This window comes from Strix aluco, chromosome 3 (genome assembly GCF_031877795.1).
Source record: "Strix aluco isolate bStrAlu1 chromosome 3, bStrAlu1.hap1, whole genome shotgun sequence".
Classification (NCBI taxonomy): Eukaryota; Metazoa; Chordata; class Aves; order Strigiformes; family Strigidae; genus Strix; species Strix aluco.
This window is the reverse complement of record NC_133933.1, coordinates 56768607-56781523: the sequence shown is the minus strand read 5'-3', so window position 1 is coordinate 56781523 and position 12917 is coordinate 56768607. Positions and strand designations below refer to the sequence as shown.

Genomic DNA, 12917 nt, shown 5'->3' with positions numbered 1-12917 from the left:
TAAGCCATGTCATGGATTTTTCAAGTCATGTGCCTGCCAACTCTTCTAGAAACATGACTCTTCAGACATAACGTTTTGTCAAAAAACTGGTGAAGACTGCTGTTCATCTTCAAACAAGTTGTACTGGGTCTGGCCAAAATGGTTAATTTTCAGCCGTCACAGTGCTGTGCTTTGTATTGGTAGCTAGCAAGGTGTTGATAGCACACCAGTGTTTTGGCTACTGCTGAGTAGTGCTCGCACAGCATCAAGGCCGTCTCTCCAACATTCCCCCCTCACTAGGAGGCTGGGGGTGGGCAAGATCTTGGGAAGGGACATAGCCAGGCCAGCTGATCCAAACTGAGCAAAGGAATATTCCATACAATATGACCTCTGCTCAGCAATAAAAGCTAAGAGGTACTGGGGCAAGGGGCGTGGGGGGGGGCATTCATTATTACAACATTTGTCTTCTGGAGCAACTGCTACACATGCTGAAGCCCTCCTTCCTGGGAAGTGGCTGGACATCACCTGCTGATGGGAAGTAGAGAATAAATCTTTTTGTTTTCCTTGGCTTCCACCCATAACCTTTGCTTTTGCTTTATTAAACTGCCTTTATCTTGACCAATGAGGCTTTTTCCATCTTATTTTCTCCCCCCCCCACCCTCCTCCTCCCAGGAAGGGAGTGACAGAGCAGTTTGGTGGGCACCTGGCATCCAGCCAAGGTCAACCCACCACACAAGTTTACAAAATTGTACAGAATAAACTGGTGATCACACTGACAGAGAACTCCCCAACAATCAAGCAATCACTTTTAAAACTTGAACATTTTCTACCACGTTAGCTTTACTTTCACACACATGAACTGTCTCAATTTTGCTACAACTACAGAAGACCTCGGAAGCAATTTTCTTTTCTAGCAATTGAGCTGGTTTTCACCTCACTTCAGGCAAACCAGAAAGCTAGCAACTATAGAGACAAAAATCAGGAGCAGGCTTATTTCATTCAATTAGATTTAGAAAAAAAAAAACAAACATTGAAACAGACAATCAAATAGACTAAAAGCATCAAAACAGTAAGTGAAATAATGAACATTTAAAACATTCACATTAATGAAGCGGACCATTCTTATAAATAAATTCAGCTCAGGAAAGTAAGCAAATATATTGGTAGGCCCTTACTGAAAGGGGACCAATTCTTTTTCAATTAAACTTGCAGTTATGATTCTTCATCTGTTGTGTATATATTTTTGTAGTGATCGCAGCAACCCTGAGGACCATTATGTCAAAATATTTACTCACAAACATTCATGAAAGTAAGTGAAAGTAAGTAAAAGCAAGTCTTGTGATGGTCCTGATAATTTAGTTTTCACTTAAGTGTCTATTAACTGACTTAAGACTTTAAGCACCTTTTTCAGTTTATAAGTTCATAAGTCTCTTCTTGTAGTAACTTTTTCTTGTTCAGTACCATTAATAATCTATTTTCCTAAACACTGTTTTTCCAGCTTATTTCACTATGTTTACAGTAGTAGCACGGATAGAGAGAATTAAAGTGGAATTCTGATCTTTGAAAAGCTGAAGTTACAAAGTTGTGGCTTCTGAAGTTACACAAAAGAAAAAGGAAAATAAGGAACTATGACAGAATAAAGCATTTTTTAAAAATTAAGATGAAGATCACTGACAGTGTTTTTAGTGTTCCAACTCTGAACATTGATAACTCTTAACTGTTCTGTTTGTTCCTTCTTCTCTCATTATTACGTCTACACTGTTACAGAAGACCAGATGATACTACAGTCAAACAGGTCAGGTATAAAACTCTGCATTCCTAGGTCTTAAATGACCACATGAATGGTGTTTGAGTCTGTAACACCATCCTCTAAATGAACAATTCTCACAGAAAATCTGTTTTTACCTGAACAATAAAAGGGCAGCATTTCCAGATGCATGACCTTGGTCTTACATTGTACAACTGAATCTCCATGCACAACAGTTCTGCTTCTGTACTTTTTTCCAGTAATGTGGACTCCCAGCTGCTGACATGTAAGGCTGAGGTGAGCCTGCACTCCCATTACGTGAATCTCACATGCTAAGTTTTCACACAGAGCTTAAAAGAGGTGACAAGGACAGCAAGTTTGTGGAATGCTGTAACGATGCCTTTGCTCAGTGATGGAATCTCAGCCATGCCATGTTGAAACTAGACAGCAGAAGCTGAGGCTAATCTAGCAGTGGATGTAGTATCACCTAGAAATCCCAGCTACCAAGCACAACTCCAGTATAGTCCGAGGGTTCAGAGCTACAACAACAAAAAAACCACAACACCACACAAAAAAAAAAAAGCAGAAAACCAAGTATGATCTGAAGCCTCCATAAGGCCCTACTGCTATCAGGAAACTGTTAGAAAAAGTCAACTCAGATGTCACCATATACCTTTATTTCAGATGCAGTTAGAAACTTTAATGAAAACTGTATCCAGAAATATTGTCATCCTCTGCATAAAAACATGCGACTTCCCCATAAGACATCAGAACACGTTAAAGATCTGATAAATTATGAAAGTTTTCATATAAATAGCATTCCTAAAAATTACATACATCAAACATTTTCCGGTTAGCTCACTTTACAGACTCTTCAGGGAAAAGATTTTTGCCCCTAACCACATTCTAAAGTTCAGTGAAAGAAATGTTCAAAAAAAGTCAGTAGTGATACAAACCAAAGTATTTTTGTCCTCCCCTCCCATTATGTCAGAATTAAAATTTGAAGACTGCTACTAGCGCATCTTCAACTACAGGAGGAAAGCATTCCCCTCTGGGAAACTTTTTTGCCTTACTTAATGATATATCCCTCCTATCAGGTTTCATCTACACTTAATATCTGCATTAGTTTAAACTTTTTTTAATAGACAACACTTCGTGACATGAAAATCCAGTTTTCAGTTAAACTATTCAAGAATTTACACATACTTGCAAAAGCTTCTTTAAATAAAACAGTGACTTATAGGAACTCGCCAGCCAGACCTTAACTGCCTTTCTTTCCAAGTTGCAAGAAATAGTTCTCCTCTTCACACATGTAATCTATGAGATGCATTGGTTTAAGCAAACCTGAGAGCTGCCTTGACCTCCTTGCCCCACCCATATTGCCCCTTCCGGTACCTCTGTAGGGGACTCAGGCAGCTCATCAGTGAACTTGTGGGGGAAAAAAGACAAAGGCTAAATGTCAGCTTTTTTCTCCCATCAGGTTTTGTTTCCACTCAATACTGGCTTCTTGGATCTATTTAGTAGTTCATGCCAGTAATCTGATGGCTAAACACTGGCAATCTGAAGAGCTTCACTAATGTGCTACCTGGAAAGGTGCTAAAGAACAGAGGCAGAGCTGTACAGAGAACTAGGAAGGCAGTCCTGAATCCAATTTACATTCAAAGGGTCACTTAGTCTCACAAGAACTGAAAGGTAATTGAGCAGCATTATGTAGGTTAATTAATTTTCTTCCTTCTCTAAAAATATTAAGCAGACTTTAAGACTCCATGGCTTCAAAATAATTCTATGAATACCACTATTTTTCTTGGAGCACCCATTTTTTACGCTGAGCTTTGGAGTTCACTTTTTCCAAGAATGAATGGTAAGAACTCAGCAGGTAGGGCACACACAGACTGCACCTAAGCTGTTCCAAAGTGACTGGCTGCAAGTCCACGTTCACTGAAGTTCAGTAAAAGCACTGTATTTCCTCAGAACCGCCTGTGTAAATAGAGGTGCTTCAGTGTTTTGCAGACTAACCACTAGGCTAAACAATCAGGGCGATACTGATCAGAATTTTAGCTATGATCCACGGAGAGCTTTGTTATCATGTTCCTGGCTCTTATTTCTTCACAGAAGCTCCTACACAGTCAAGCTAAGCAGATACTGCACTAAACTGAGGAGGGGAAAGATGAAGGCGGTGAGTCCACAGCAACAAGTTAACGAGACAAGCAAAAATTCCCGAAAGGCTGGACTGTAAGGTTTCTTGTTGATCCTGGTCGCATTTAGTTAAAATGAGCAAACCAAAATTAAGTACTTCATGAAAAATAACAGTGAAATTGGGATTCATGGCACAGAAACTGACAGAAAAGAATTAATATTTTCTACATACGTATATTATCAGTGCAATTGTACAGCGATGACGATGTATTACCTAAAAGACCAAAAGCAGATGACACGTGCCCCTATCTTAAAACCATTTGCCTCACCACAGCATGGACCAAAAAAAAAATGCATTCCAAAACTTAAGACAATCCAGTAGCGATCAACACGTTTTTCAATGTCTGAAAGTAGCTTTGATTAAAATATAATAGACTTATAATAGTGTTATGTTTTATTGCAACCTACAAATGAAGCCAGCAGTTAAGTGTAGTAATTGCTAGTTTTATGTGAAATCACAATTAAAGGTGAACCTCCTATAAATACATTAAATATGCACCCCATTCAAACAAAAAAAACCTGTTCGTAGGACTGCTTAATACAAACAAGACAGACACGGCCAAAACAGCATTTCAGTTTTCACCTCTGGGTATAATGGACAGTTATTCTCCTTAAATCCATCAAGCAGCCTTTTTGAGAGCATAAATTGCTTTGTCTACACTAATAAGAAGATTCGATATCAACACAGCTGTCATTAGCAAATTCCCTCCTAACTCTTCATTAAGACATGCTTCGCTGCTGACATAATACTTTACCTCCTTGGGTATATTCCACCACATTCTCACTTTAATATATGCTAGAAATAGATCTTCTATGGTAGCAACGAATCACTGCAAGTTACAGAAACTGATTACAACTGGAAGCCTTTTTTTTGTTTTCACACAATCAGAAAGCAAGTGGCACAGAATGTATGCTTTGATACTTTGACAGGAATTTTATAGCTGGAAGTAAGGGCATAGCTTTACAGACTTAGAAGTTTGCTATTCCCAGGGAAAATCACGAGTATGGAAACTTCTATAAAAAGGTTCACAAGGCCTAAACCACTCAACATCAAAGAAGCACTTTTTCCTACTGTTTAAATACATTATCCTTTACTACCCAAAAGACTACATACTTGGAGGAAGCCAGAAACCAGTTTTAAACATATGGAGGCAGACTACGTTGACTCCCCTGGAAAGAACTGTCACCCCAGAAGTAGCTGGCAGGATAGTTTGCCCAGAAGAGGGAGTAGCTGATCATATACATTAAGCATTGCACTTGTATCCTCATGTTTCTACAGAGTTTAGTCTTTGTTCTATGAAATAGCAATATTTGAGACACCCTAATAATGCTACTAGCTTACAGTGTACAAAAAGCCAAGAGCTAAAGTTTACCAAAATGCACACACAAACTACTCCAGCAGATAAACAGACAACCCACAGATGCTTGGGTTTAGTTGCTCCTTGTTTACAAATCCAGAAATTCAGATATACAGAGATAAGTGACTGGGGTCAGTTTCTTTAAGCAGGTGGTCTCCATGACATGACTGCTTATTATTTTTTTCACAGTGACACTAAGCTTTCTAAAAAGTGAAAGAGAGAGCCACGCTCTTCTTTATGCAAATTCTAGGTGATGAAAACTTCATTTTAGCATTTTACTGTTAATATCTGAACACTCTGAGAAGACGACTGCACGGAAACTTATTGTAGGAGTAAGGAGTTGACATTTTTCTGATGTTTAAAAATACCTTGCTATCTAGTAAGGAATGTAGGCAACCATATCTTCTGAAGTTACAAGTGAAGAAAAAACCTCCTACTCATGTATTACAAAATATTGTTCAGGATTTTGTCTCTTTGAAAAAAGTGCTTCCCCCCCAAACCAGATATAAAAATATTTCAGACAAGATGAGAACTTTACAAAAGAGCTGTATCATGGAAAGGATAAAATAGTTTTTAGAACAAGGATACTAAAAACAATGGAAGAGGGAGGTCACATGTCTTCATTAAAAGTTCACTAAAAGGTTGAGATAGAAAAAAATGCTTTTTACTTTACCTTAGGATGAGCTCATCTCTAGGTAAAACCTTAAAATCTGCTTCACTAAGGCGAACCTATGGAGCAGAAGGAAAAAGCACAACTTAAGCTGTCAGGATTACCGGGGGGGGTGGGGTGTGTGTGTAAAGTCACAAGTATTTTTAAACATACCTTCTTTGGGAGAGGTTCTTCATTCGTCATTGTGAACTCTGAAGGGGAAGGAGAAAAAAAAAAAAAGGAGTTTTATTTAGTGAAGTTACTAGTGTACATGAAATACTGAACAAGTCAGAAACTTGTACTCCTAGCCCCCTTAATTTTTGTTTTTAATTTGCAATATTAGAGTACTGAAATATTGGCTCCATACAACGCAGACTCAGGGTACAAAAACAACACCCTGACATGTTTGCTGCAGTAATCTAGGTACAAAGTCAACAGATGCATTTTTTCTAAAAATTAACCAAAACTTTCTTTAGATGTCTAAAAGGCCTATCACCAATCAATTCTTCCTATTTAACTAAGCAAAACCACCCAACTTTGTCCATACATGTTTAGATCAACCTGACATTTCGTATGTGCCTACATCTATCTAATATTGTTTTTTACAAGGTAGAGGATAATCAGGGTCTGAGGAAAGTAAATGATACTAATAATAGATTTATTATTTATTAATAGAATACTAATAAATATCTAATAATAAAGTAAATAATTTGTGAACATTACCACTAATGTTTGGGTTAAGTCAAAATAACATGTTGTTCCAAGTATTTATTCTCCTACTTTTAAGATTCTGATAAACAGAAAGTATTACAGTTATTTTAAAACCCTTGTGAGTATTTTTAGGAAAGATAAGATATCAAAGAAATGGCTTGTGTATCCATCAAATTCAATTCCTCTTGTGTGTATGTAGTATAATAGGATTGCATTGTGCTGGGTTAAATATTCACAGTCCCTTGAGTTACAGGACATGCTTCCTTACCTCAAAAGGATAATACCTGATACTTTCTACAACTATGATTATGTCAAAAATACTGAGTCTGCAAAGATTATAAGCATACAAGTAACAATGAATGCAAGGTTTGTTCAACACATGCATCTTTGCAATATGCTTTCCAGCAGAAAAGTTGCATATAATATTAAGATTTGACAAGCTTGTAAAGCTGCTGCAATGAACATATACCAGGGAAAGGATATGTCAACTCCTGTTTGCAAACAATTAGCTTCACAAAAACAATGCTTTTAAGCAGTTAATATTTTATTTTCTCAAAAATACTTTTACAGACTACCTTAGGTATTTTCACAACAACACCCAATGAACTAATTTAACTTTTTCAAATCCTAAGACAAACAAATCTTAAAATTGTTTGTCAATAAGACAAACACACATCAAACAAAGTAGAGCCTCTCCAACCGGCACTAACCATTGGCAAATACACAGCACTGCCAGACAAGTCCCTGGTAAATAAATAAAAATTAAAAATAGAATAAAAACAAAAACGCAAACCCCCACACCTAGTACAGTGTACAGATGAAACAACTTCCAAGCTTTTCATAAAATAAAACCTGACATTAGAACCCACAGAAAGGTTTCCAAAAGCATTCAGTAGAAGCATCTCAATGATGAATGGCAGCTGCCTGTTCCTAGTCTTAGTAACACACAGGCACTTAAGTGCTTCCCTAGCCTAAGAGCACCTTTCCGCTGACACACAAGTTACTCAAGCATTTTAACTTCTGGATGCAGCTCCTTATTGGAGACTGTTTTACCAAAAACATACCTTAAATATTTTCAAGCACAGGAGGCTATCAATAAACTGCTGATGCCCAACTCAGTCATCCAAAATATCATAGGATAACTTGAGATCACAGGGGGTATGCTCGTGACCCCTGTACTTAGGCTGCCTACCTCACCCACTATAAAAGATTCTAAAAATCCTTCAGGAAAATTAACTCCTTCAGCATTTGGAAGCACTCTTGAAGATCTCAGCAAGTTTTAAGTCCTCAACAGAGAGAACCATGCTTTTCAGATGTCCCACAGAACTACAGCTAGCACCGATTAAATTGAGCACAGATGATATAAAGTCATTATTTATGTGTTCCTCAGAAAGGTACCAGAAGCATACAAATACCAAAAAGGGTGCATTTCCCCAAAGACTTGGCTTGTGAACCCTGCAGCAGCATACAACAATTACAAACATTTGATTGCTGCTACAATCGTGACTGAAAGAAATCAAAGGCTGATGCTCCATCTAAGGGTAGTCTACCTCACATCTCCAGACCTCTCACAAGGTTCCAGCACCCAGTTCTCTACAGCGGCACCAGACCTGGCTAGTCTAACCGCTACGCCCAGACACCACCATTTACAAAGCCATCTCTTGCTTTCAGACAAGAACACGAAAGTGCTGAAGACTGAAGTTACAGGCCACTGCATTAAAGAAGTTACTGTCCCAATGCCACCTATTATCACTTGTAGTGACAGAACTGTACGCTAAAAAAAACAACATGCTAGCTAAAAACATTCTACAGGTTATTTTGGAAAAGCTGGGTTGATCACATCTACAGATAAACACTAGTGCTATCTCTACATGTGAATTTCACCTCACTACTCCCATGCAACAGCTTTTTTGGCACCTACAGTAACTCACCAAAATCTTAGAAATTTGTTACTGCTATACATTTCTACCATTGTGCTCAATGCTTTTCAGAAACTTTAAGAGCATCAGGCTGACTACATCAGTTGTCACAGTGATTTGCCTTAGCTTTCTGTTCATTAACAGGTGAATTTGTGTGGTACTGATAATAACATTACAACTGAAATGTTCATCCTTTGAATTTAAGACAGTAACTTCTCGAGTACTGTGCAGCAAGAGGTGCTTCCCATCACTTAGCTCTGCTCTAAGAGATGATCTCTCTCCGACTTAGATCACAAATATTTTGCAAGAACATGATGAAGTGCCATTTTCTACAATAAAAATAATCAACAATATTCCTGTGTAACTGACTAGAAATAACACGATTATATTTTGCAATTTATATGAACAGCTTAACTGTACTATCCTAACTAAGCACTTTCATGATTTTGAGGAAACGGCTGCTACACGCCACGACTTCTGCACATCTGCTCCTGGCAACGTGTAATATAAAACCATATTCCATACTTAAAATAACATTGTCATGGGCATTGAAAGAATTTTTACATAATCTCATCATGTTTTAGACTTCTATGGTACTTTAAATATGAAAAAAGGTAAAACGGGGAAAGTGCATTTTAATTTTGGGAGCTCCAGTAGTCTGTACACCTTTTACTACAATGTTTAGAAAACATGGGATTTAAGGATTTAAAAAACCCTAAGAAACAAAGCCATTAATATCAGGTATGCTGCTTGACTAGTTACACCTGAAGTAACTGCCAGTTATTTTAACAATATGAAAAAGAGTTCCGTGGGGAAAACCCCGGAATAGGCTCCAGGCTCCCAAAATATACAGAAAAGCTTCAAAATACCGCTCTGACCGGGCAGACTTCACACTCGCCTCAGTAACCGCGGTCTGAAGCTGGGTCCCGCGCCCCCGCCCCCGACAGCGAGGCCCCATCGTGCAGCCCCGCCTCCTGCGCGGAGCCCCCGCCGGCAGCGGGCCAGGCGCAGCTGCAGGCCGCCGACCGGCCGGCTCGCCGCAGGCGTTTGACAGACCCCACTGCCACCGCCCCCCGCCTCCCCAGAAGCTCAGGCACTGCCCGCCCCGCCGGGCCACCCTCGCTCGTCTTCCACAAGGGATGAGGGAAACGCGTCTCCCGCGCCCAGGGGAGCGGTGGTGACCGTGCCCGGGCGTGGCGGTTGCCGAAGGCTGGGGGAGGAGGCTCCCAGCCGAGCAGCCAGGCCGGGCTCGGGGCCTCGCACAAAATGGCTCTACGTGCTTCCGCTCCTCCCCCCGCTCGAGGTGAGGGATAGAGCGGCCGCCGGGGTTCGGCGCCCCGGGACGGCGAGGTGTCCGGTCCCTCCCACGGGAGTGGGAAGACGGCGGTGCCAGGGGAGGAGGGCGGGGGGTGGGGGGGGCGCTCGCGCGGCCACTCACCTCCCGCCCGCGGTGCGGAGGCCTCGCTCTCCCAGCACACTAGTTGCCTGGGCCGCGCCCGTCACATCGAGGGCGAAACACCGCCACCGCTCACACCTGCCGCCAACTTCTGCGCCCGCTACCAGCTCTACAGGGACCGCCGCTCCGGAGCCGGGACCGCCGCTACCGCTGCTGCTGTCGCCGCTGCCGCGTCCCTCCCGCCCGGGCTCCCTCGCGCGCCGCTCCCGCCCGCTCTTTATTTGCGGATTCTCTGCGCTACAAAATGGCGCCCAAGGAGGAAATGAGCGCCCGGCCGCCCCGCCCACCGGCCGCCTCCCGCGATAGGGGCGGGGGGGCTGCGCGCGCAGCCAGCGCGGGGCGGCGGGAGCCGCCGCAGTGGTGAGGGTCGGGGCGGCATGGGGACCCTGGCCCGTATGCAGGGCCGCCTCCGGGAGCGCACCCCTCGCTCGCCCGCCCGCCCGCTGGAAGGCGGTGCCGGGGTACCCCTGCCGCGACGGAGCGACGGTGTCCTTGGGTCATTCGGCCGTCGATTTAAAGCCCGCCCGTTAAACAGGCGGCGGGGCGCGGGGCATCCTGGGGTGGGCGGAAGGATACAGGCGCCCCGCGGCCCCTGTCGGCGGGCGGGACGGCGGGAGCGCAGCGGCGCCTCAGCAGTGGCCTCAGCCCTGAAACCGGCTGCTGGGGAGCGCCGGGGGGGGCGCTCCTGGGGGATCGGCTTGGCGCCTTCTCGGAAGGCTGACGGAAACGATGGCATCTCTGGGAAGGAAAACTGCGCGGAGCAGTTAGTAACGCGCAAGATGGGCGCCGGGCTTTGCGGCGTGACTTCTGGGGCTTCCTGCCAGGCCGGGGAATAAACGTTTTCACCCCGGTAAACCGAACTCAGCAGTATCGGTGCAAGTCAGTGTCATCAATCGACGGTGAGAGAAAAGGGAGTTAAATTCCAGCTGCTTCCAAAGAAATTACACTTTCAGCATCTGGGAATAATAAAGAATGTAGCATACAGTTTGTCTTTAATTGCAGTCTAGCATGTGAGCTGCTACTTTAAAATCAATTTTATTTCTCTAACTTACTATCCATGATTTCTCTAGCTCTATTAGGACAAGCAATTACTTCCCCCTCTTGCTAGCAGAGTTATAAAGCTGCTGTAGGCTGAATCAGTCTGTCAGCTGGGTTGCACAGGTATGTAACATTGTCACTCACTACATCAATATTGAAGATGCTCCAGAAATCTGTCATGACTCTTACTGGTAGCAGAAATAATGTTTTTGCCACAGAATAGACTTCAATGTATGTCTCTGCATATCCATATATATATGTATGAATACACAGATTTTCCTGTGAGAATGTGAAACATTTTGAAACCTAAGCCACACATTTGACATGGTTAGCCAAAAAAGGGTATCGTGTGGTTAGTGACTACAAGGATGGAGGGCTTGAATGAATTCCTTTGAAGTCTTGTCTCATTTTTAAACTGAAAAAGTTATGCTGTGATTACTGTTCAGGGTTTCCTGCTCCTGTCTCTACATTCCTCTGCAACTACCTTGCAAGTATTTGTTTTAAGCATCCAAGATACTAATTTACAGATGAAGCCATCACAGGATATAGCAGCATGGAAGAGTCAGTGAAATAACAGAGTAGTCCTTAATATCAACATTAATGTAGCAAATTGATCTCCCCATGCACAAATGTAAACATAACAATACTAAAAATGCATATAAGCCAAGCAGGACAAGAAATTGAAACTTTTTCCATATAAAAGAGATGTAGAAAACGGAAGGCTGCTTCTGTTCGGTGTATTTCTATTCTGTATATAAATTACTTAACATTTTCTGTATATCAGTGGCAATTTAAACACAAGATTTCCCAATATTTGCCTGGAGTTTGGCTATTTTTTTTGTTATGTTCAGAAACTGGGCCTCCCTCGTGTCTTTCTGTAAGACAGATGAAGGTCTAGCTCAGATACACTGTAAGATGTGGGACTGTAAACCTTCCACTGGTGCCTGTTATTTGTGTTCATGAGCATGTAGAAAATATTCTTGCATTTTTTACGCCTTGTCAGCACTTAGTTATTTTAAATTTATCTTTACAAGGGTAGATTACACTTGTGGGAAACGTGCTAGCTGAGCAAGAGGCAGCCAGCCAGAGACATCTAGAGATAAGTGGAATCAGTCTGCAGAGCTTTATATTCTCGCCTGCCTTCCTTCTGTCTCTTCAGATTAGCATGTATGTTATCAGGCTATGCTTACAATTTTTGTTTGAGAAAATAGGAGCAGTAATTTGTCCTCTGATACCTTTGCAAAGAGGACTTTTAACTGAAATAGTCTTTTATTCTGTTTACACATCACCTAACGCACTGAGAACTAACCTGTGACTTTTTGGTGCTACGGGAATAGACCTGTTGACACCTGCATTGGGTTGTGTTTACAGTGTTATAACTGGAGTAAATTTGTTTTTCAAATAATAGGTGCTAACATAACCCCCAGCAGCATTGTTTGTCCTCAGATGAGAGCACACTTAACGGTCTGTCTAAGCACCAACAAAAAGCAAAATTCATATATTCGTTCATCTTATAACGGTAAGATGAAATAGTAACCAGGTTAGGAATGTGCAGACACGACAGCTTGCTGCAATTAAACACAGGAAATAAATATGTTTAAGGTGAAATTAACCACTGCACTTATCATTAAGTATGTTGTGTTTGTCTCCCTCCTGATGTTTAAGAGGTCATCTGAATTACATGGTAAAATTCTTGCAGACTCTCTTCTGCATTTAGCTTTGATGAAAAAGTTGATTTAAGGAAAGGGGAAGAGTGTCCTAACGAGACCATCATTTGGCATTACCACAAACCCTCCCGCACTCCCATGCTGCTGCCCACCCTCCTCCTAGGCACCGCTCTCATGCCCAGGTCCTGCTCAGCAGA

At 41.9% G+C, this 12917-nt stretch overlaps 1 protein-coding gene across 2 annotated transcripts in view; it reads right to left on the bottom strand.

The window, feature by feature from the left end:
• The window catches only part of WTAP (WT1 associated protein), a 28859-nt gene extending 18568 nt beyond the window's left edge, over nt 1–10291 (bottom strand). Inside the window, exons 1-3 of one of the 2 annotated variants that reach the window (XM_074818663.1) lie at nt 9998–10291; nt 6104–6141; nt 5954–6009 (exon numbers count right to left, since the gene is read on the bottom strand). In XM_074818663.1, coding sequence (XP_074674764.1) covers nt 5954–6009; nt 6104–6133 — 86 coding nt within the window. In that variant the 5' untranslated portion in view covers nt 6134–6141; nt 9998–10291. The remainder of the gene's footprint in view (nt 1–5953; nt 6010–6103; nt 6142–9997) is intronic. The other variant, XM_074818662.1, reaches the window with a different exon arrangement.
• Between the last annotated feature and the right edge of the window lie 2626 nt (nt 10292–12917).